The following is a 24,810-nucleotide window of genomic DNA, read 5'->3' on the forward strand; positions in this document are numbered from 1 at the left end:
AAATGCTCCAAAGTGACTGAGATTTTATATTTGCTGTGAAACAACCTGAGTTTTTTGCCAGGTGGTGCCATCCACTCAACCATCTGCTCAATGATGTCTGACCTTAATTGTACCACTCCAGGGAAAGTGGTGGAAGGATGCAGGAGCTGATCATATTCAGTCGGGTCAAAAGCAATGGCCAGTTAAAAAAAAGAGGCTGCCCAAAAGTTCTGATGCCTAAAACCAGGGTTCTGAGAGTTCTGCCCAAGAAGATGCCTAGCCTTGTATATATAGTTTGTGTATAATATAAATGTGCACATTATCCAGGACTGCTCTTTGTTTTGAACCATGTAGGGGCGGTTTCCCGGACAGGGCTTATCCTAGTCCCAGACTAAAATGCACGTTTAAGCTGCTTTAACTTAAAAACACCTTGTCCTGTTAAATTTAAACATATTTCATTTGACCTTCTTTTTTCTAAAGATATTTTTGTAAGGTATGTTTGAAAAAACTTCTTAAATGACATAATATTATTAAGGCCTAGTCCTGGATTAACCTAAACCCTGTCTGGGAAACCACTCAGTAAGAGTGAAAAAACTTTAATCACAGGAGCTATTTAAATGACACCACAGTTTTAAAGTAAACCGGGTGAATAAATCTGTACAGAAAATATACTTTGTAGAAAAGATACAAATTCTTTATTTTTTTTCAATTGTTCAAATATAATTTTAACAGATCATTGCAAGAAATGTAGTACATTAATGTGTTTGTGGCCAAGAATTAATATGAACCCCTTTCGGTACTAATGTACTTTTTACAAGGGTAAGGAACCGCCCCATTGACAACTTTAGTACGTTTTTTGTAACTTTTAAAAGTGTAGAGCAGACTTTATTTTATTTAGCAGTATTTAGCATTTTTTCAATTCAGATTGCGGTACACTGTCATCGGCAGGCTTGTCCGTTTAATTGATTATGGGTCAATTATTTTGTGATGATTTGGGTTTTGTTTACTCCACTTCTTTTTTTTATAAGAACGAGTTGCAAACATAGATCAATGCAAATATGAGTGTTAAAAGGACTCGGCAACCTACTCGCTTTTTCTTAGACCTTTAATGTTCCTGAAATCGTAGGTTCAGAGACATCAGCGCGAACTGCTGTCAGCTTGAGCGGAAGTAGCCTACACTTCGTTGCTACGCAACCATAAACAGCCCAGAAGAAGAGTTTAACCGTCATTTAGATGTCCGGTTTAGACAAAACATGCCGATGTAAGTTATTTTATGAGTTAATTTAGTCTGCACCTGACTAGCATGTCATTCTGTGGGCCTTTCAAGAACATTTTTTAGGTATATGATTGATGTATATGATGTTGTAACACAGTTAATCCGCAGCTTAAGTTGCTAACAGTTTTACCTATGAGCGGTGGACTATTAAAGTTTGTTAAACTGCTTATAGACGAATATATATGATAATATTATGAACATATTTTGGTAACTGTTGCTGTAATATGACATTAGGTTTTATATAAGTTTAGTCTAACAACGTGTAGAAGTCTCGCGATGTTTTGATTACGAACCGTTTAACTTAATAGTCTAAACATCGCGATACTTCCTGCACGTTGCTTGGTGACCATCTGCAATAACTGTAATGCTCTGCCACTAATACTTTGTTTTCATCACTGTTTAATAAAGTTTGCTTTTCAGTCATAATTAACTCACAGAAAAGGAGGTGTAACTGAAGCGGGAAAGACGACTCAAAACAGGAGGGAAGGAGAAAGGCTTGGTCATGTACTCTTTTGAGAAAGGAACTGCCAGGAGTCAGGCAGGGGCGGAGCAAGATCATGGCAAACAGAAGTTATTTGAGACAGCTATGTCTCTACCTGTGCCTATCAATCTACCAGGTTCTCTGAAACCTGTTGACGTGGACCATTTGAGGTCTAGACTTATCTCAGTCCCAAGACGGCCCCGGCCGAACCCAGATGCTCTGGTGTTCCCACACAGGACCAAAGCTCAGGAGAGACAATGGGCAGTACAGAGATCAGCACAAGTTGAGTTGTTGGTAAGGGTGATGACTCCTTATGTGTACTTTTAGTCATCAGATAATGTATTCATTGACCAATTTAGAAATATCCTCTTAAAGACAGGGGACTCACCAGTAATCCATTGTGTATTTATATTTAATGTTTTATTATTTAATATGTAAAAAATTTTGAAAGACAACCAATAAAAAATTTAAATATTTGAAAAATATACAATCAAAATATTTTGTGAATTCATAAGGCTAACATGCAGTTGAAAAAGCATTAACAACATAGCAAGTTTTAACTATTGAATTTGTTGAACTGTAGCCTATTCTAAAGAGACGCAGTGAATCCAAGACAACCGATAACACCCAGAAATTCAACCTCAGCCCTAAGATGCCATTTTCCTCTGACGGACTCCAGTTCATACACTCCTCCTCCGAGAGAGGACCCTCTCCACTGCAGCTTCCCAGAATTCCTGACCATGCCAAAGACAGACAGGTCTTATCACGCGTTTGATTGATGAATTCACATTAATGTACTGATGAGGTTACACAGCAAGGGTATATCAGTCTGTTTATTAAATCAAAATTCTGTAATGTATTCGATAGTATCAGGTGCAGTTGACTCAGGGCACATTCAGTGTCCCAGCCCCTCCTAAAAGAAGAAAGAGCTCACCCAAAAGTTGCCTTGTAACAGCGCCACCTCGGACCCACACCCCCTCTCCACCCCTGTCTACACCATTGCTGTTCAGTTCTGCAGAGGAAGTAATTCGTGCCAAAATTTGCACGCCACCTGACATCGCGAAGACCATGCGAAATAACCCTCACTTGGGATTCCTGTACATGATGTCAGCAGTGCCTAAATCGTCCATCAGTTATGACCCATATAACCTTAAGTAAGCGATAAAGTATTTGCACACCATATATTTGAAACCATATGTGACCCTGGACCACAAAACCAGTCATAGGTAGCACTGGCATATTTATAGCAATACAATACATTGTATGGGTCCATTTTTTATTCCAAGGACTTAATCTGGACAACTTTAAAGCTGATTTTCTCAATATTTGGATTTAATTTGCATCTTCAGATTTCAAATTTTCAAATAGTTATATCTCGACCAAACATTAACTTTTTTGTTGTGTTAATAATAGTTATGTACTAGATAAAGATTCCAACAATGTAATACTAACAACAAACAAGGCATGTGCTACTATGTCACTTTGCCACCAAAATTTGAGAGTGTGCCACTGAATTTTACATCCAGTCGCACATGTGCGACCAGTAAATTTGACCTTTTTTGTGATGTGACACTGAATTTGAACCAGCACATTGTACTTTCTGCATCTATCATCAAAGTATTTATTAGTAATACTGTGGAAATTTGTGGAAATGCCATTATTTTATTAGCATGTTAATTTACGGTGTGTGCCCCTAAATTTTTTGGTTGCGCCCCTAAAATTTTCAGTTGGGGGCCACTGTGCTCCTAGTAAAAAAGTTAGTCTGGGGCCCTAAAGACATATATCTGTGCATGCAGTATGGTTCAAATATCAGATCCACAAACAAAATGTCCTATTGGTGTTATTGTTCCATACTGACAAATTGTGTTGGACCAAATCATTGTCTCTAAACTTCAAATATTCTTTTAACAGGATTGTTACATATGACAATATCAACAAGTCAGACTACTACACAATTAGCGCACATGCAGTAAAGCACTGTTGTGGATCTGAGGTGGACTGTTTGGCCTTAGACCGCTGGGAACAGGAATACAGATATCACCAGCAGCTTCTGCAAATCCCTGTGTTCACCCTCTTCCGCAAGTGGAAGGCTTTCCGTGTGTGGCGTGGCAATGTGCGTTTCAAAAATATCAGAAAATGCAGGCGTTCCCTGCAAGAGCAACTCTTTATTCTCAATGAGGTTTGTTGTGTTTATATATTTAAATGATACAGAACAGTGATTTTCAAATCCACATTTTGTATGTCTCTTTTAAAGTCCCCCTATTGTGAAAATCAAGCTTGTATTGTTGCCTATATGTCTATGTGGTCTTTATAATATGCTTTAAAACAAACCATGTGCAAATTCATAATGTTGACATTCAGAGAGATACTGAGGCCTAGTCCACACGTACACAGGTATTTTTATAAACTGAGCTTTCCCATCTTTCTTTAAAAAACTCTGCCTCCACACGAACATGCAAATCCTGGTATGGGGCACTGTCAAGAGAATGCCAGACCAACAGATGCCGATATGTCCCTAACCATAAAGCCATGTTGGCCAGTCAGAAGCCATTGCAGAGTCTTGCCTCAGCACAACCAACAACATCACAGGCCAAAGCTCTGGTTTTATCGGCTACACGACAATGCTGCAACCAAAGTTTCTTCACCCTAGCAGGAGTTTTCATAAAAATTGTTTTCAGTCACCTGATACTGCATTTGCCGCGGAGGAATGAAAAAGCTATGGTTTTAAAAATACCCATGTACCTGTGTACGAGGCCTAAATGTCAATTCTTTTTTAAATACACTTGCAAAGTTCATCTTTGAAACCCGTGCAGACTGTTTTAAAGTACAGGTATGTCTCTATTACAGTCTCTGCGACCAGCACTGATTGACATAAAGGAGATGTGCCATCACATTAGTGACATGCCCCTGTGCCGTCTAGAGAAAGACCACACATACACACTCAGGGAGTTTCAGAGTGCACAACAGAAACAACTTGAGGAGGTGAGAGAGATACCTGCATGCGTGTTTGTGTATTAAATAATTTTGGTCATTTAGCTGGTACTTAATCCTAGGATGATTGGCTGTATTCATAGTACAGTATGTCTCTGTGCTCTAGGTGTCCTCTCGTCTAGAGAAGTTCAGGGAGCTGGTGATGGAAGTGGCCAAAAGTGCCTGTCGAAATGCTTTGAAAGAGTCTGGACACACACCTGATTATGGAGATGTGGAAACTGGTGATCACATACTGTATAAGTTGATACAAATATGTTTTGTGTGCAAGCTGGATTATTATTATATGAGTTATAGTATGTAGTTTATATGTGTGTTTTTATATATTGAATTGCAGATAATGAAGCACTACCGTCATCTAGTTTTGGATTTTTCTTTGAAGACGCACCTGAAAAGATGACTTACACTCAGCAAGCCAACAAGAGATACCATTGCAAACGCCTTACTTGGTTAGTGAAACAACAACTTTGATTACAATACAGTATATAAATAAACAGGCCCTGATTGGGAATTAGCACTACGATTCATTTGTTGGTTACAAGTTGGTCACGAGTTATCTCGTAAATTAAGAGAAAACGCTTCCCTGACAAAGACAAGTTTTAACGGCAATCCATATTTTCGCTATTATGCACTAGATGCCGCTCTTACCAACCTTATAAAACACAACAGCATATACGGATCCAAAAGCAGAAAATACTGTTTTTGTATTTACTGTTTTTGTATTAACACAAGTCCTTTACAAAAATGCAATTATCTCAGCTTTTTGTTAAAAATTTTGAATTTACCCATATTTGAAAAGTAATATTAAGAGAACAAATGACAATAGGATGAAACAATTTACTCATCTTCATGCCATCCCAGATATACAGTGTTCAGCATAAATGAGTACACCCCCTTTAAAAATTACATTACATAAATATGAGACCAATTTGCTGTGTTTTTACAAAACAGTTTTATTAAACATTTATGTTTCTTAACATAAGAGTGCAAAGTCACTTACTATCTTTAGGATACGAAAAAATAACACATTTGAATCAAATGAGGTGATGCAAAAATTTGTACACCCTACAAAAATTCTTTAAAGAGTAACTAAACCCTAAACCAACTTTTTTTAGTTAATGATCTGTAAGAATGATGCTTTATTAGTGCTGTTCATTGATTTTAGTACGTTTTTTGACATTTGGGTATAAAGTGTTTCAATACTACAATATATGGTGTAAAAACGTCTGAGTGCTGCCCTCTTCAGATTAAACGGTGGCTACTGCAGTTGAATTTTCCTATTGGATGTTGGGTCCAAAAAATTACTTGTGACGTAAGCAGATTCAAGCTCACCACGCCCTTGTTACGATCTCACCACACACTAGTTCGTCCCCTCTATCTCCGTTGGGATCTGCCCACTTTCTTGCATTTTTCAAATATTGCCAGTGGGTGGAGTCAGGCTCTGACCAGGGGTTTAGTTACACTTTAAAAAACGATCTAATATTTTGTATGGCCTCCAGTATTATTTTTTTTAAACAGCACTAATTCTTCTAGACATTGAATAACAAGTTGACAACATACAGTTACTTTTATTCTCCATTCTTGAACAATGACCTCTAGGGCTCCAGACTGCCACCAAATGGTGGCATTTTGACACCAAAATTTAAAGCAACACCAAAGAGTTTTTGCTCTTTGCTCCCCCTACAGGTTAGAAGCGTAATTGTCCATTACTCACTGTCATAAATACTGAGGCATAGCTGGCTCTGATTGGATTGTAGGTCTGCAGTTAAGCAAGTTTTTGTAGTTTTCACTCGAACTACAGGACCGCGACCCGACGGTTGGAAACTTCTTTAGTGCGGATTTGGCTGATAGAGGGCTGCAAAGCGAATGTGAAAGGGCTGTTCACCTTGTTTCGAGTGGATGAACGACTGAAACTGTTTTGGAAGCATTATTTTAAGGTAAAAAAAACTCTTTGGTGTTGCTTTAATAGCGCATTCACACGGGGCGTCAGCGTTGACGCTTCCCATTCACTTTTAATGGGTGACGTCAAGCGTTGGCGAACTGAATTGTGGATCAACGTCAGTTGATCCACAATTCAACGTCAGTGCCGTTGCTCGCGGCAGAAGTTGAACATTTCTCAACTTTTGAGCCGCATCGCGTGCGTCAGCCAATCATATTGCCTTATGCAAATAACTTAGGCAGAGCCAGCCAATTTCGTTTATGGAAGACCGGAGCTTGTGTTGCGGCCACAGTGATTGGCTGTTGGTCCCGCTTCAGACAAGCCTTCCGTTAAGCGTTAACGCTTACGCCCCGTGTGAATGTACCGTAAGAGTGTGCCACTAAATTTTTTATCCAGTTGCACATGTGCGACCAGTAAATTTGACCTTTTTTTTGTGATGTTACACTGAATTTAAAACAGCACATTGTACTTTCTGCATCTATCATTAAAGTATTTATTAGTAATACAGTGTATTTCTTAGTAGAAATGTGAACATTTGGTTAGCATGTTGATTTACTGTGTGTGCCCCTAAATTTTCTGGTTGCACCCCTAAAATTTTCAGTTGGGTATTTCACAGTACATATGTGTATTCATGATGCCGTCTATAAAATTAAACTTTCCAACACCTGCAGCACTCATGCAAGCCCACGAAGAACACTGCCACCACCATGCTTTATTGTTTGTACCATTCCTCACCCTTGCCACAGTATAAAGTTCGGAACACCTTAGAGCCACAAAGATTAATCTTTGTCTCATTACTCCAAAGTATAGAGAGCTAGATACCCAATAGTCTTTGAGTGCGTTTACATGCACAGTCTTACACCGATTATGCTTAATAAACTGATAACAGGTGGGGTCATGTAAACGCGTAAAACGGTTTTCTTTAATCGGGGAAAGCCCATAAACAGCGTAAGCAAAAACCAATCGGCACAGGTAGTTTTTTGCTCATTACGTCGATTTCGCGTGGCATGTAAACACCTTAACTGGCTTTCTCACGGTTTTGTCCATGTGTGCATGTCTCCGCGTATGAAAGATAAACGTCACACGCGGAAGTAAGTGCAAAGTAATGCATAAAAGTCTCCGCTCGACTAAAGCAGTTGGCAGAGAAACTGTTAAAATAGAAGCTCATGTTACATTTACAGGTTCTGCACACACAAGAAGAGATACAACAATATAGCTTAAGACAGATATGCTGTCGGCTTTTTGATTGACTATTATGTACTATAGATGGTGACGTCACTGCTGCGAGAAAACTGATAATTCTCCAAGTCCCATGTAAACGCAGTTGACTGCATAGCCGGCTTATTGATTTGCATGTAACCGCATGAAAACAGTTTTCTATAATAAGCAGATTTTTAATAGTTATCCGCTTATTCTGTGCATGTAAACGCACTCTTTACCTTTCTCAAATAGTCTTTCTTTGAAAAAGGCTTTTTTGTGCATTGGCTTTACCAGTGGCTTCCTCTATGAATGACAGCCATGCATGCCTCTCCTTTGCACTGTACGTCCGTCGTGTGGTGTCACAGGAAACACCCCAGCTTGATTTTCTAATGATTAAGCAAGATGTTTTTTATCACAAAACGCTCTTGACGAGGTGTTAACTTCAGTGGACTTCCTGGACATCACAGAGAGCTTCCCAGAAGTCCATCCTTTTTTATTTTTTGATCCCTTTTGTGACAGAATTCAAACTTATTAGCAATGCTTAACCAATTATCTTGAAACTTTCACCATTTTTACATTGAGAGTGGATTTTCTTTCTTAAATATCCCTCTCAATTGCCAGTTATCATGTGGCCACCTGTCTAATGATTGATTCGATTAATTTCCTGGTGAATTCCTGTTAATTACACTTTATTAGATTTTTATTCATCGGGATGTACTCATTTTTGCATCACCTCATTTGATTTAAATGTGTTATTTTTCATATTCTAAAGATGGTCTTTCACTCTTTTGTTAATAAAATAAAAGTTTTGTAAAAAGAAAGCAAATTGGTCTCATCTTTAGTAACAAATGGAGAAAAATCGTAATTTTCAAAGGGGGTGTAATTATTTATGCTGAGCACTGTATATATAACTTACTTAAGCTGAACACAAAGTTTGTTTGCATAAAGTTATCCGCCACTTTTTGTCTACAGTATGTGTAGGATCCCAAACATGCTGAAGCTCCAAAAAGCACATCCACCCATCATTAAAGTAATCCAAACAACAGTTAATAAATGTCTTCTGAAGGAAATTATCTATGTGTGTGAGAAAACTATAAACATTTTAAACTTATTTAGCAAAACAACAACAACAAAAACATATTCTAGTGTTAAATTTAAATATTGTGGCACCTCAGTAACTCTCATTGGTTCTTATGTGTCTCGTGACGAAATATCACTTGAATGACGGTCTTTATAATAGACGTATGCACTTTTTGAAACTTCAACATGTTGGGTCCTACATATGGAAATGACTAAAACTATATCTGATGAAAGAATATACATCTGGGATGGCATGAAGGTGAGTAAATTATGTAATGTACTCTACATAGGTTGAATATCTGCTTTGCTCTCCATAGTTTCATCAGGCTGGCTGATTATCTGATCGTGAACACCACACACATGCTTGTAGTCAACTCGGTTAGTAAGCTGCTGAGTGTGTTTCAGGAGCACATAACACACACACCTTCACACGCCCTCATCCAGAGCTGGACAGGGACTGAGACAGGCCAAGATCTTGACGGGAAGGTGAGTTTGCATGATGCTGCGTAATACCATTTGAGTTGGGTTATTTTGTGTGAAGTGTTTGTTGCTAAAATTAAAACATTGAAGTTTATCACAGTGTGTATGTTGTTACAGGTCACTGCAGAGCATAATGTGGATGCTGTTCACAAGCCAATGTTCATAACTGAGCTAATGCTGGACACACACTCCTTATCATACCAGCCATCTATTGATGACTTCCAGGTTTGTGTTTCTGTGTGCATTTTTTTGCATGACCTTTGTGAGTGTATCTGCGAAATGCATGTATTTGTGTGCACATCAGGAGCGTGTTGCAGAAATAACTGCTCAGTTTCAGGACACCGTTTTGTCTCTCGATACCCTGGTGCCTGACAGCTACTTTGATGCTTTCACTCAACCCATTATCAACAGAAAGGTTAAACTGCCTAAACATACACACGTCCTTATAATCTAACTCTCGTCTGAGTCAAAAGACGGTTACTTTATTTCTGTTTGTGCATGCTTGTGTGTGATGTTTCAGGTAGAGAAGAAGACATGTGGGGATGGCCCTAGTCTTACAGATATCCTGAAGGTTGACACCTATCTGCAAAGCGTCATTCTCAATATTAAGGTTAGAAAAACTAAACAGTGAACGTTTATAACAAATACAAAAATAGCTTTATATTGTTTAAAACAGCTGATGATCCCCCCCCTTATAGCAATCTATCCAGGTTGCGTTTGATGCTGCAAATGTGTTTGCTTCTACATTTGAGCCATTCAGACTGTTTTACAAAGAGAATGAAGAGTTGGACCTGGAGGTTCTCAAAAAACAGGATCATGGTAGATCATCATCATAAAGATTAACATTATCAAAATCATGATCGCTGAACACCTTTCATGCTGTGTGTGTGTGTGTGTGTATTATGCAGGTGTTGCGTTTTTTGCAAGCAGTCTGGATAAACATCATCGAGAGCATAAGGAAAGTTTAGCCATTAAACCAAAAAAACCTTTGGGAATTCTGCTGGTGGATACTACACAACTGAAGCAGAAACTCATACCATCCCCACTACGCTGCCTAGAGGTCACACACTTACAGAAATAAAATACGATTAAAATGTATGCTTTGTAATGCACTATGGGGGTGTGCACACCACAGTTTTTATGCCGACGGCTGGCGTATGTTTTCAATTGTTTCCAATGAAAGCGTGGCGTTTTTCAGCGCTGAAAGCCGGGCGGGATAAACATCACAACGCATTGTACAATGACTGATAAACAAAACAGAAGTATCACAGCAACCAAAGCCCTCAGCTGAAAAAATCTGGCAGTCGGCTTCTGCCTCACGTTTTCAGCCACGTTTAAAAGCTTTGGTGTGCACACCACCTATAGGTCTATGAGTCTTTGGATAAAAGCATTTGTCAAATGCATATACGTAAAAAAAATATTTTATTTGTGTCATCCTCAGGCACAGTTTCCATAAGGTTGTATTTGTCAACATTACTGCAAAAAAATGACTTTTCTTGTTTTCAGTAAAAATAACTAAAAATTCTTAAATTATGATGTATTTTCTTGATGAGCAAAATGACCTAATAAAATAGGTCTAGTTTTTAGACAAAAAATATAAACTTTTAAGTAAATTAGTTCTGAAAACAAGCAAAATAAGTTTACTTTTTTCATAAAAAAAACTTAATACTGGAATATTTTTCTTATTCCATTGGCAGATATTTTTGCTTGTTTTAAGCACAAATTTGCTTAAGTTTTATATTTTTTATCTAAAAACTAGACTTATTTCCCTAGGTCATTTTGCTCATCAAGAAACATCTTAATTTAGGAATTTTTAGATATTTTTACTGAAAACACGACACAAACTCTAAGTAAGAAAGCCAGCTAACATGAGCCCGTCAAAATGAGATAATTATATTAACCAAATGCTCTCGGCATGTATTATATTATCATGAAGTACCTTCATCTGCTTAATCCCGGCCTCAGTCCATACGGAAATACTGCTTTATTGGCAGAATATGCTAAATTTTCAGCAAAGTCCTCTAAGTGCATGGAAGACGAATTGGATGAAGGACAGCGCCAACAAACGACCCCTTGTGTCCCTTGTGAGCACTTGGATCTGAATACAACCCAAATACATTTTAATTAATGTTAGTTCATGCTTATATCAGCATTTACTAATCCATTTTTAAAATCAAAATTGTAACTTAACATTAGTTAATGCACAGTGAACCAACATGAACAATTGTTTTAGCATTAACTAACATTAAAAAGATTAATAAATGCTAAAAACTGTATTGCTAATTGTTAGTTAATGTTTGCTAATGCATTTACTAATCTTAACAATGGATTAGCTAATGTGTTGTTCAGTTGTTCTCCTACAGAAATTTACAGCAATGTCATTATGTTATGCTTTATTTAGGCATTATCTTTCTCAGATTCTATTCTTAAAATTCTTATAAAAAGGCACATATAAGATACACTTTTATTATCAGTATGAGTATAGATAAATACAATAGCACAGCTCAGATAATTAATGAAGACTGTGGTGTGTTGGCAATACTTCTGGCAAAACGTTGAGCCATTGTTGTCCTCCAGGTCATTAATGACATCCTGCCTTGTCTGGCAAAGAAAAAGATGGACGACATCATTTCAGAGGTTCAGGATGCCCAGTTCAAACTGGATTTAGTTCCAACAACAACCAATGAATATGTCAACTCTCTCAACTTCCTGGAAGAGATTCAGAAGAGGGTAGGAATCAGTCTAGAGTCAAATTTGTGCATAAATAAATATTTTTGTGAATTATTTCTCTAATTTACTGTTTATTGGTATCAAATATTTAAAAGCTGTTTGTTCATAGACATTACTCTTCTTATTCACTCAGATTGAGATGATGGAAGAGGAGACTGAGACTGTCTGTCAGATGTACAAGTTGATTGAGTGTTACTCTGTCCCCACCCCTCCTGAAGATGTTGCCGTGTACGCCACATTGCCTCCGTGTGTCAGTGCCATAAGGAACAGCATTGACAAGGCGGCGGCAGAGTGGGACTCTAATGTGGAGAAATTTTGTCAACACCTCCAGCAAGACATCAACGAACTTAACAACAAAGTGCAAGAAGTCAAGTCACAAGCAGAGGTAAAAGAAATAAGAAAAGAAATTACAATAGCTTCATATGAGAATATGCTGTGTTGCATTAAGGATAAGAATAGGAATAATATACAGCATGTCAGTTGTTAGTGCAAAATAATCCCAAATAGGGTGATCAATTTTTGCAAAGGTTTATTTTGCAATAACAATTGCAGATCATACATTATCCAGCTTATTATATGGCAACTTAACTTTAATGTGAATTATTGAAAACAACCTATTTGTTTGAGATGAAGTATTTTATTCATTAATATTTTTTTTACAGTTAGTAGTTCAATGTTTTCTAAACTTGGCCGCTTTGATTCGGTTTAATTATGGATTATGTTTCTCCAGAACCATCAGCTCCTTGACATAAGTTCAGATCGCTCAAATGTACGCAGGCTGCTGGGAGATATTCAGATCACCACTGATGAGCTTCACACTCAATCCCTCCAATACAAAACCTACCAGAAGCACTTCAAGGTCAGTGTGGCTCTCTGTCCGCTAGAGGGCGTATCTGATCGTTTAAATAGGATGACCAAAAGTCATGGATTACAGTAAATGTCATCTTATGTAGGCTGTTTTTTTTGTTAAGCTTTGGTGAACGCATGTAGTGTGCATAGCAAACTTGCTCCTAAGTTTAGAATTACTTATGGTCATCATAAATTATATAATTTGTTTGAGTGTTATATAATTGTAAGTTATATACGTTTGTTTTGTTGGCAGGTGGAGGTGACTAAATATGAAGCTCTGGAGGAACTGAGCGCTGAAGTGAAGTTGAAGCAGTTACTCTGGGACTCTTTGGAAGAGTGGGATAATTTAGAGAACAGCTGGGAGCAGGTCATATTAAAAGGGCAATATTTTATATGTTTTAATTGTTATATTTTTTCCTAAATAACACACACATAAAAAGTCACAAATTTGTATTATGTGACCATTCTTCATACTCTTATTAAACGTTAAATATAACCTAATGCGATTTTAATAGAAAGCTTACAAAATCTAGATTTTATCTGATTAAATAAAGAAAATAGTTACAATTTGATTAATTACCAAATTATAGTAGCAGCCCTATAAAATAGTAAATAAAAAAGCAAACAAAATATACAAACTATATACAAAAGGTCTGGTCAAAGGTATGTGAATTTTTTTTTTTCAAAACTAATATTCTAAAATATTATTTATTTATTTGTTACCACACTTTATCAATCTAACTAGGGGTTTGGCTAGCGCTTAAAGATTTTGTTACCCAAAGGTTGAGGTCAAATCTCACAGTGTTGAAGATACCATGCTTATCATAATTACAGTTTTAAACAAAGGCATTTTAAGCTTGATAGCTTCAGCGTAAATTGGTCCTTTAAATTGTCTACCTGAGGCCATTTCGAAATTAAAGTTTCCTTTAAAAGTCATTGATCTCTTTGTGCAGAGTAAGTTTGATGAGTTGGACCCAGAATTGCTGAGCAGGCAGGTGAACAAGTTTGCTAAATGTGTCAGCCAGCTGGAGAAAGGAATTCCGCCAAATAACGTGGTGCCCTGCCTCAAACAGAAAGTGGAGGGCATGCGAGAAAAGGTACTGATTGTATCATCATTCTCTAAATATACAGTTGGAATTACGTTGAAAACTTAAAGGCGGGGTTTGCAATTTATAAAAAACACTTTGGAAATGGTGCGTGTCTACTAACTGACATCGTTGCCTGGGTTGCGTGTGTGTGGGGTGGGTCTATCAAAAATAGGTCCAGATTCTATTGTGGTAGGGGCGTGTTTATTTAGGTGATTTCAAACGTCAACATTAGGTGTGTTCGACTTCATGCGGCGCTGCGCAGACCGATCGGCGGCTGACTTGAAGCAGTGCATTCCGGTTAGTAATTTTGTCCGACTTAAGCTGGCGCTGCAGGCACGTGACTGTGTCATATGGTTTTTAAGTACCGCGAGAGCGATTCGAGATCACCTGCCAGAGTTAGCCAGCGCAGTTCGCGAAGAGGAGCTGCACGGGCTGTAATGACGACACAGCTGTTTCACGATTGGTCGGATTCACCACATGACAACAATCACGTGTATTTCATATTAATTTTCACGCCCTCAGTTCCACGAATTCTCACAAATCTGTATTTTTATAACAGTTAAAGCTATTTTCATGTAGTCGCGACGTTATATTGTGTCATATTCATCAAAATAAAATGGATAAAAAACGTAAACCCCACTACATTGCTATTTAAATAATATATGGTTATGTTGAACTTTATTCTTGTAAAAACAGATGCTGGTCGGATTCACCACATGACAACAATCACGTGTATTTCATATTAATTTTCACGCCCTCAGTTCCACGAATTCTCACAAATCTGTATTTTTATAACAGTTAAAGCTATTTTCATGTAGTCGCGACGTTATATTGTGTCATATTCATCAAAATAAAATGGATAAAAAACGTAAACCCCACTACATTGGTATTTAAATAATATATGCTTATGTTGAACTTTATTCTTGTAAAAACAGATGCTGTAAGCCTCTTCAGTTCCACTGTTCCACGGACAGTATAATTCACTTTTTATGTAGTTTACATCTTACAAATTATGTTTAATGCGATTAAGCAAGCAAACGGCACGTGATCAGCCATGCTTGACGTAAATGCCGCAAACTACGGGAACCACAGCGCGTCCGACTTCACGTCTCCGTTTTCAGCTCGTCCCCGCCTGCATGCGGCTAATCTCGCCGATCGGTTACATCCAGCCGCAGCCGATGTCGAACACACCTATTGGCTTTCAGAGATCGTGCAACCCGCCTTTGAGTTGGTTTCTGATATATTTTGCACTTGGTTTGTGGAACTGTGTGGTAGACCTTGTAAAAGCGTGTTTATGCATTTTCAATTAATTTCAAATGTATTCTTATAGTGCGTTGTTGCAAAGTAACAGAATTTTTATTTTTTTTATTTTTTGTAGTTGCCGGTAATCACAGACTTGCGTAACCCATGTCTGAAAGCGCGTCATTGGGAGATGCTGGAGGTCATTGTGGAGGCCAAACTGTTGGAGGAACCTCTGACTCTTGCCTTCCTACAAGAACTTAACATCTTTAACTTTGGCCCACAAATACAGGAGGTACGAGAAATAGACTGTTTCTCAATAACTAGGTACAGATATGTAGACATAGGTGCAAAATTTGGCACCCTACATTATACAGTAGGTACAAAAAGTGTTATACACCGTTGACGGCTTTTGTATCTTTTTTTTTGAGAGTCTACATAGACAATTTACAGTTTTGAGTTGCCTCCTTTTAAAAGAAAAAAATTACTGATTACTGTTTGCTAGAATTTCTTCCTTCATACCCATAATCCTTTCAAATGCTTAGGTGTCAGGACAAGCTTCAGGAGAGGCATCTCTGGAGAACATTCTGAAAAAGGTGAAACTTTTAAATTAGTTAACATTTTACAGCATGCATACATTTCTGTATATTCATGCACACACATTATCTCGATAGACTGAGGAATCGTGGAACACAACAGAGTTTGTGGTGCTGCCTCATCGGGAATCCAAGGATGTATTTATCCTAGGAGGCACTGATGATATTCAGGTGAAGTGTTTGGAAAGCGTTGTATTAGTGTTGCCTAGCCTACTATACCTATTGCACATTTAAATACCCTTACGTGTTTACATTTAATACTTAAGATATATTCACACATTGTAATGTCTATTTTAAATGTCTGAATCTGACTGTAGGTGCTTCTCGATGACAGCATAGTCAATGTGGCCACTGTTGCATCTTCACGTTATGCCGGTCCCATCAAGGCCAGAGTGGATAAGTGGCAGAGACAGCTCTCCCTGTTCAGCCAAACCTTGGTGATCCTCATTATTAATCTTAATTTAGGTTAATGTGTCAGGTATTATGCTTTTCATTATAAATGTCATGTACATGTCATATACTCTCTTTTCCTCCCTCTATTCTGTTTCTAGGATGAGTGGTTGGCATGCCAGAGAAACTGGCTTTACTTGGAAAGTATCTTCAGTGCTCCTGACATCCAGAGACAGTTGCCTGCTGAGTCTAAGATTTTCTTACAGGTGGACAAGTCCTGGAAAGAGATCATGAGGAAGGTCAACTGTCTGCCCAACGCCCTACGTGCTGCCACACAAGCAGGTCTGACAGAATACATCAGAAATCCCATCAACCCTGATTGGTTAAATTTAAACTTTTAAAATCTTAAAAATGCATTTTAGTCCCCAAAAGAGTATTGGCACCACAAACAAGAAAAGCTATAGATAGAATGCAACAATAAAAGTTACCAAAGGCTTTGTGTCCTCAGGGCTTCTGGAGATTTTCCAGAAGAATAATGCGTTACTGGAGCAGGTTCAGAAATGCCTGGAGGCTTACTTAGAGTCCAAGAGAGTGGTCTTCCCAAGGTGCCTATAATCTCTCACACGCGGACACAGGTTTTCATCGGAATGCTTATTTATATTGATGGTGTGCCGTGGCTTGACTCTTTCATGTTCTTTGGGTGGCTTAGGTTCTACTTCCTGTCAAACGATGAACTGTTGGAGATATTGGCTCAGACGCGGAACCCTCAGGCTGTGCAGCCTCATCTGAGGAAGTGTTTTGATGCTATATCCCAGCTGGAGTTCGGTCAGCTGCCCCCTGTTACGCCCGGAGGGGGCGAGACGGGGAAACAGTACAGTAATGACATTTTAGCTATGGTGTCACCTGAGGGTGAAAAGGTCTGAATTTTTTCAATCTTAGGTCTTTAAAATTGAATTGTGATAATTGATAAGATGGCAAAACAGTTTAAATCCCTAAAACCTTTTATTTTGTGTGTAGCCATAGGCCATACATGGTGTCAGTGTATCTATCCTATAGCATCTAAACTTTGTGTGCACTATAGGTAGAGCTGGGGAAAGGGCTAAAGGCTCGTGGAAATGTAGAGGACTGGCTGGGGAAGGTGGAGGAGTCCATGTTCTCCTCTCTCAGAAGACTTAGTAAGGCTGCGATTGCTGACTATCAAAGCAAACCCAGGGTGGAGTGGGTAGTGGCCTGTCATCCCTCACAGGTGTGTCTCTGCCAGGTTGAGACCGTGTTTGTGAATGTGCACCCTGCTCAAACTTCACTTTGTCCTTTCTGTAGGTGGTGTTGACCATCTCTCAGCTGATGTGGTGCAGGGACATGGACAACTGCCTGGAGGGAGATCATGACCACCATCAGGCGCTACAAGAATTTGAGCTTACCAACTTTGAGGTGACATTTTTCAACTAAATAGCTTATTAAGCTTATATATTTCCTTTATTTCTGAGTTTTCTATACCAAGAAAGTGACAAGATGAAAATCAATACAATAAACCATAATTAGATTTTTTAAGATTTATTATAAAAACTGATTATTTTTTCCGCAAAATGCAATAATATTTCTATAAATCTATTGAATCAATACTGTAATGTCCATTCATCTTTGCCATGTTATATTCATTTAGTTGACTAGTGGTATACACTGATAAAAAAAAACATTAATGGGATTAATCAAAACACTAACTTTGTCATATTAAGAACACTGTCATTGCTGCTGTCATCCTTGGGACGTTGTTGGTAAACTTTTTTGACAGCGATCGGCTGTAAAATGTTTTGGTCCTGCTCGATTTTCGTTGACTTTGAGTAAAATAATGGAAAGTTTTTCATAAGATCCCCTGGGGTCAATATGTTAGCATGACAAAAGCTTGATGCTGTCGGGAGAACAAGCAACAGCCCCCTCTCACTTAAAGGTGCTCTAAGCGAATTGAAGCATTTTAGACCATAAAACATTTTTTGTTACATACCGGAAACATCTCCTCACTATCTGCTTGCTGCCTGTCCGCTGATCAAACTGTAAAAAAACGCGATCTCTGTAGACAGCCCAGGCTTCACAAACGGCAATATCAACAAATGGCCAAACCTAGCTTCAGAAAACAAAACAAAGTATTCCAGCCAATAAACGACAAGAAGGATTTGGGGGTGGGGGTTGGGCACGTTCATGAAAGCACGGAAGGGAGGGGGAGGGGGAGGAGTTAGCTACGCTCTGTCTGTTTGAAAACAGTTCAAACATCAACAGGAAGTGACGTCGCACATTATTCGCTTAGAGCGCCTTTAAAGGTGACATAGAATGATTGAACGGGGTATTTATCCTTGTTCTGTGATGTGACAAGTAGACAAAATTTTTTTTTGTTTGGGTCTGTAATGCCTTAGAAGCTTCCTAAAAACCTCTCTCAGATAGCTCTATTAGGGTGGGGGATTTTAAACAAGTGGTTTTGCACCTATTTGGCTCCCCCTACTGGTTTAACTTGCAATCTCATTACTGATTGGCTGACTTTGCTAAATGCAAAATATTTAGCTAATTATTTTAAAGTGGAGGGGGCAGTAAGATGCATGTGATGTCATAAGCATCAGTTTTTCAGATTGGGCCGTTTTCTGGCTGACATTTCTAAAAGAGGAATTTCTATGAAACCGAGATGTTTAGCATGTCTAGCACTTTTTGTATGTTCGTGAATGCGGCTAGACTACCATTATTCAACAAAGACAAGGTAAAAATGGTTTTTCATTCTCTGTCCCCTTTTAATTATTTGATTTTGATGGCTTACGTTTCCTCCCTGCCACAGAAAACCACCACAGGATTATCAATGCCATCAAAGTATTATTTTGTTTTTGTTTGTTTGTTGATCACAAAGTACAAAGTAGATCAGGAAACCTAGGATTCTGTGTGTATTTAAAGCGCCACCCTTATTGTTTACAATGCGTGGAATGGTGCGCTGTGATTGGTTAAGCGGATTTATTGCATTCTGCAGAGGAGGAGGATTAGTGTTTATCGCATTTTGGGAAAAAAGGGAGAAAAGATGACAGAATGACACGCCGGATATCGGATTTTGCGTAAAATTAAGAATTTACTTTTTAATACTGACCAGATACAATACTGATTTTGACGGTAACTAATAAAAAACCAAACTCTTCAAATATGAAGGGTCATTAAAACTTGATTAAAAAACAAAACTGGTGGTGGCTGCAAACAACTGTATATTAATATGATACAGTGAGAACTAGCTTAACCAGCATTTCTGTGGTTGGAACTCCTGGTCGAAGATGACCTTCATCAAGTTTTGTTGGCAATGCAATTCCACCAGCTATACCAGCATCAAACCTATACTAATCAACGAGACCCAGCCGTATCTTTTAAGCATAATATCGGTCTGTGTGTAAACAGAGACTCAATGCTCTTGCTGCTCTTGTCCGTGGGAATTTGCCCGGTCTTCATCGGAACATCATCACAGCTTTGATCACCATAGATGTGCATGCCAGGGACATCGTAACAGAGCTTGTCAAAGAGAAAGTTTGTAAATTTCTGTCTTTTTCATTACTTCTCATCACAACCTGTCTGTTACAAATATGGTTACCACACATGTTTTACATGTTATATCTGTATTTGTAGGTGGACTCCAGTGACAATTTTGAATGGCAGAGGCAGTTGCGTTATTACTGGGATGCAGATTTGGATAACTGTGTGGCTCGGATGGCTTTATCCCAGTATATTTATGGATATGAATATCTGGGGGCCTGTCCTCGTCTGGTCATTACGCCACTGACGGTGCAGTCAACAGGCTTACTGCTTTACATTACCTCAAAACATTCACCTCTCCTCTTATCATGTGTATCTGATCGCTTCTTTCATGTGCAGGATCGCTGTTACCTTTGTTTGATGGGAGCACTGCAACTGGATCTAGGGGGAGCTCCTGCTGGTCCAGCGGGCACAGGCAAGACTGAAACCACGAAAGACCTGGCCAAAGCTCTAGCCATCCAGTGTGTGGTTTTTAACTGCTCAGATGGACTCGACTATAAGGTGCACATCCTAATCTGATCAGTTTTCTCTGTACTTTGCAAGTGTTTACTATAGGAGTTACATAAGGATGCAAAATACCTGATATTTGACACTAGGAGGCAGCAGAGTGCCATTTTAAGTCCTAGCATAAACAATCTCAGAGCTTTACCACCACGCTGTGCTTATTTATGGCCAAAGTACAGCGTTTGCTGGAGAAGTGATATATCATATAGAAGAGTCAATGCTAAATTCCTAAACGCTGTCTAGGCACACAGTCTGTCTTCTATTTATGCTGTGTGGGACACTGTACCGGCCCAGGCCTGGTCTTAAATAACCTCTCTCACATTTTATACTTATGCCTCACTTTTAAATTGTAAAACTTTTTTTAAATTATTTACTCTAAGGAAATAAATATGAGTACGAATATAAGTATATATTTTGTATTTCAGATGATGGGGACCTTCTTCAGCGGTTTGGCTCAGTCAGGTGCCTGGTGCTGCTTTGACGAGTTCAATCGCATTAACATCGAGGTGCTGTCCGTCATTGCTCAACAACTCATCACCATCAGAAACGCTAAAGCAGCCAAGGTAAACACAGTCACAAATAATTCACTCAACCAAATTACAGGCATTGTGTGCAAAGTATCTGTATTGTGTTTGCCTGCTGCAGTTGCCTCGATTCATGTTTGAGGGGAGAGAGATAAAATTGGTGATGACGTGCGCCGCTTTTATCACCATGAATCCCGGATACGCAGGCAGAACTGAACTCCCAGACAACCTGAAAGCTCTATTCCGACCCATAGCAATGATGGTCCCCAACTACGCTCTTATCGCAGAGGTGTGTGATTAAACTGCTCCGTCTGATCCCGGTAATCATGATAAACCACAGCAGGTGAGAGGTGGAGAGGTCAGCACAGAGAGGGATGGTGCTGCCCACCTGATGTGTTATCTCATTAAAAGCTTTTGTCTGTTCACCTGTGTTCACCAGAGTGCTCTGCTGTGAGAACCTGCTGTGCTACCGCGGTGTTATTTTTTAGGTGAAATAGAGGAGTTTTGAATCTTTTACTGTTGGAGAAATCCTGTACAGTCATATACAGTATAGAAAGTAAGAATGTGAAATGTCTATTTGTAAAACATTTATATTTATAACAGATTCCTGACCACTGTGCTTTAAAGTTGCCATCATTTTTCTTTTTATTAACTAATCTGGACAGCAGTGTTCTCTGCAGAGCTTCTTTATAGCTGACTTATATTTGACTTTATTTCATAATCAATGAATTTTGGACATGTTCAACCATGTTCAGAATTTGCATTGTTTATCTCGGTGTTTCTATAAAAAAGTTTAAGGTTAGATAATAAAAGAGACTTTAAAGGGATAGTTCACCCAAAGATATAAAATTCTCTCATCATTTACTCACGGTTATGTTGTAACGAACCTGTATAAAATGTCCTTGTTCTGATTAACCTGAAGGAAGATATTTTGAGGAATGTTTGTAAACAAACGGTTCACGAGCCCCATTCACTTCCATAGTATTCTTTTTTCCTACTATGGAAGTGAATGGGGCTCATGATTGGTTTGGTTACAAACATTCCTCAAAATATCTTCCTTCAGGTTCATCGGAACAAAGAAATTTATACAGGTTTGAAACAACATGAGAGTGAGTAAATGATGTCAGATTTGTTTTTGTATATTAAAGTAGACAACTGTAAATCATAAAAATGACTTTAGCTGGGTTTTCACAGGCAGGGCCACAAAGGAGGAGCTCAGATGCAAAAGACGATAAACGCCATCCCTGTCAAAAATGAAATAATGATATTAACAGAATGTTCATCAAATACTTTCACTTCAAATTTGCTTAATCCTAACCTCAGGCCATTCAGAAATACCGGTTTGTCAGATGCACTTAGGGGGTGTGCACACTAGGCATGGGCCGGTATTAATTTAAATTAAATTTATTTATTTATATAGCGCTTTTCACAAGTGTTAATTGTTGCAAAGCAGCTTTACATGAGAAGATGTAGAGGAGAACACAGAAAATCAATAGATAGTATAAGAAGTAGAATATAGCGGCTAAGGTTAAAACCGTACAAGCGTGCATATTAATAATGTAACGTATACAGTAAAGTGCTAAGTTAAGCCAAAGTTGGCTGACTCTCCTGGGACGAAAAAACCCGCTAGGAAAAAACCCAATTGGAAAAACTCCTAGAAGGACAAAAACCCTTGGGAGGAATTAATATATATTTATATATATATATATAGATACGGTAGGGATAGGAGGCGGGTAAGCGGATTAAACTGGTTTAGCCGGTGGTCGTTGGTCGGGCATCGGCTGGTCGTCATGTTGAAGGACAGCCAGTAGATCAGTGGTGCGATGACCTTCACAGCAACAGGAACTGGGTCTGTTTGTCTCATTGTCCTCGGGTCGAGGACGAGACAGGGAAACAAACACAGAGTTCTATTAGCGTAGGGGCCGTTCACATGTAATGCAAGTGTCATACATTATAGTGATTTAATTCAGCTCGGTTCCAGACAGGCTAACTATTGCGGCAATAGCATATTACCCATATGAGGTATGTGAGTGCTTTGCTCTAGACAAGAATAACTACTGCGGGAAAAGTACATTTACTTGACATTTTATGTGAATGCTTTGTTAAAGAAGAATGTCTTAAGTTTAGATTCAAATTGATCGGCTGTGTCTGATACTCGAACATTATTTGGTAAATCATTCCAGAGCTTAGGGGCTAAGTAGGAAAAGGATCTACCACCTTTAGACACTTTTGATATTCTAGGGATAATTAAAGCAACACTATGTAGTTTCCATGTAAAAATGACTTACAGCTCCCCCATGTGGTTGAAAAGCGCAACAGTGCCTGGTATCAGACACTCTTCTGCAGGCAGGGGGAGGGGCGGGGCTGTGTTTCCTACCCTCCACCTCGACTTTCAGAGTGTGCTTGTAGCAGCTAGGAGTTGCAGCAACAGTACAATTTGTCCAGTTAAAAGTTGTTCCATCACTGAAATAATTTTAGAGACATTATTAAAAGGTAAAAAAACTACATAGTGTTGCTTTAAGTGACCAGAATTTTGTGAGCGCAGTTTACGTGATGGATTGTATTCTGATAGTAGTTCTTTAATATACGAGGGCGCTAGGCCATTTAAGGCTTTGTAGGTGATTAGTAATATTTTAAATTGTATGCGATATTTAACTGGTAGCCAGTGTAAAGATGCCAGAATTGGACTGATGTGGTCATACTTTTTAGATTGAGTAAGCACTCTTGCGGCGGCGTTTTGAACCAGCTGTAGCTTGTTTACCTGATTTACATGGCATCCCCCGAGTAACGAGTTACAATAGTCTATTCTAGAGGTCCTAAAAGCATGGATAAGCTTTTCTGCATCTGATGCAGACAGCATATGGCGTATTTTTGAGATATTTCTAAGATGGAAGAATGCTGTGCGGCAGACGTTAGAGATATGACTATCAAAAGCTAGATTGCTGTCGAACATCACGCCTAAATTCTTAACCGTGGAAGATGGCACAACCGGGCAGCCATCTATGGGCAACTTGTAATCTGACATAATATGTTTGTAGCGATTCGGTTCAATAATAAGTATCTCTGTCTTATTGGAGTTTAGCATAAGAAAGTTATGTGCCATCCAGTCCCTAATATCACTAATGCTGTCTGTTAGCTTAGAAAACTGGTGGGTTTCGCTAGGATGCGACGAGATGTAAAGCTGGGTATCATCCGCATAGCAGTGAAAACTTATGTTATGTTTCCTTATAATGTCTCCTAGAGGTAACATATATAACGAGAATAGGATAGGGCCTAGAACTGATCCCTGAGGTACGCCATATTTAACGGGGGAGTGATATGACTCTTCCTCATTTACATAAACAAAGTGATATCGATTGGTTAGATATGATCTAAACCAGGCTAACGCCTGACCACTGATGCCAACATAGTTTTCTAGTCTATTGAGTAAGATTTTGTGATCTATTGTGTCAAAGGCTGCACTAAGGTCTAGTAATATAAGGATTGAGATTTGACCACGATCGGATGTTAATAGTGTCAGGACTCTGCCACGAGAGTTTGGTTTTATATTTATGTTTTATTGTGATGGCAGAGTTCTGACAGTCTCTTGTTTCATGTGGAGGCCATGCCTTGTTTATTGTGGCATGTGCCTCTGGTGTCTCGTCTCTAGTCCCCGCCCCCTTGTTCTACCTGTTAATTATTCATTATTAGTTCATCCTGTGCACCTGTGTTACCCTCGTTAAGTTTCCCTATTTAAGCTCCTCTTGTCTCTTGTCTAGTGCTGGATCATTGTTCATTCGTGCCTTGTTGCTGTTTGCCATGTTGTTCTTCAGTTTAGTCTAGTCTTGTTAATCAAGTTGTGTATGTATTTGATATTTCATGTTTAATGTTGAGTTTTGCCCCCTCGTGGGCTTTTGTTTTCTTGTCGTGTCAATAAAT

General features: G+C 38.7%; 1 protein-coding gene across 1 annotated transcript in view; it reads left to right on the forward strand.

The window, feature by feature from the left end:
* The first annotated feature begins 1,750 nt into the window (after positions 1 to 1,750).
* The window catches only part of dnah6 (dynein, axonemal, heavy chain 6), a 102,743-nt gene continuing 79,683 nt past the window's right edge, over positions 1,751 to 24,810 (forward strand). Inside the window, exons 1-32 of the mRNA XM_065254676.2 lie at positions 1,751 to 2,030; positions 2,320 to 2,493; positions 2,610 to 2,890; positions 3,648 to 3,915; positions 4,584 to 4,718; positions 4,834 to 4,948; positions 5,062 to 5,173; positions 9,261 to 9,429; positions 9,541 to 9,648; positions 9,728 to 9,838; positions 9,944 to 10,033; positions 10,122 to 10,242; positions 10,332 to 10,483; positions 12,001 to 12,153; positions 12,287 to 12,538; positions 12,884 to 13,012; positions 13,256 to 13,369; positions 13,956 to 14,099; positions 15,469 to 15,624; positions 15,875 to 15,925; positions 16,004 to 16,096; positions 16,243 to 16,362; positions 16,477 to 16,657; positions 16,824 to 16,920; positions 17,025 to 17,232; positions 17,397 to 17,561; positions 17,636 to 17,746; positions 19,733 to 19,858; positions 19,958 to 20,113; positions 20,204 to 20,365; positions 20,794 to 20,931; positions 21,014 to 21,181. Of these exons, the coding sequence (XP_065110748.1) occupies positions 1,758 to 2,030; positions 2,320 to 2,493; positions 2,610 to 2,890; positions 3,648 to 3,915; positions 4,584 to 4,718; positions 4,834 to 4,948; positions 5,062 to 5,173; positions 9,261 to 9,429; positions 9,541 to 9,648; positions 9,728 to 9,838; positions 9,944 to 10,033; positions 10,122 to 10,242; positions 10,332 to 10,483; positions 12,001 to 12,153; positions 12,287 to 12,538; positions 12,884 to 13,012; positions 13,256 to 13,369; positions 13,956 to 14,099; positions 15,469 to 15,624; positions 15,875 to 15,925; positions 16,004 to 16,096; positions 16,243 to 16,362; positions 16,477 to 16,657; positions 16,824 to 16,920; positions 17,025 to 17,232; positions 17,397 to 17,561; positions 17,636 to 17,746; positions 19,733 to 19,858; positions 19,958 to 20,113; positions 20,204 to 20,365; positions 20,794 to 20,931; positions 21,014 to 21,181 (4,833 nt within the window). The 5' untranslated portion in view covers positions 1,751 to 1,757. The remainder of the gene's footprint in view (positions 2,031 to 2,319; positions 2,494 to 2,609; positions 2,891 to 3,647; positions 3,916 to 4,583; positions 4,719 to 4,833; positions 4,949 to 5,061; positions 5,174 to 9,260; positions 9,430 to 9,540; positions 9,649 to 9,727; positions 9,839 to 9,943; positions 10,034 to 10,121; positions 10,243 to 10,331; positions 10,484 to 12,000; positions 12,154 to 12,286; positions 12,539 to 12,883; positions 13,013 to 13,255; positions 13,370 to 13,955; positions 14,100 to 15,468; positions 15,625 to 15,874; positions 15,926 to 16,003; positions 16,097 to 16,242; positions 16,363 to 16,476; positions 16,658 to 16,823; positions 16,921 to 17,024; positions 17,233 to 17,396; positions 17,562 to 17,635; positions 17,747 to 19,732; positions 19,859 to 19,957; positions 20,114 to 20,203; positions 20,366 to 20,793; positions 20,932 to 21,013; positions 21,182 to 24,810) is intronic.

The sequence above is a fragment of the Paramisgurnus dabryanus genome, chromosome 4, assembly GCF_030506205.2.
Source record: "Paramisgurnus dabryanus chromosome 4, PD_genome_1.1, whole genome shotgun sequence".
Taxonomy (NCBI): domain Eukaryota; kingdom Metazoa; phylum Chordata; class Actinopteri; order Cypriniformes; family Cobitidae; genus Paramisgurnus; species Paramisgurnus dabryanus.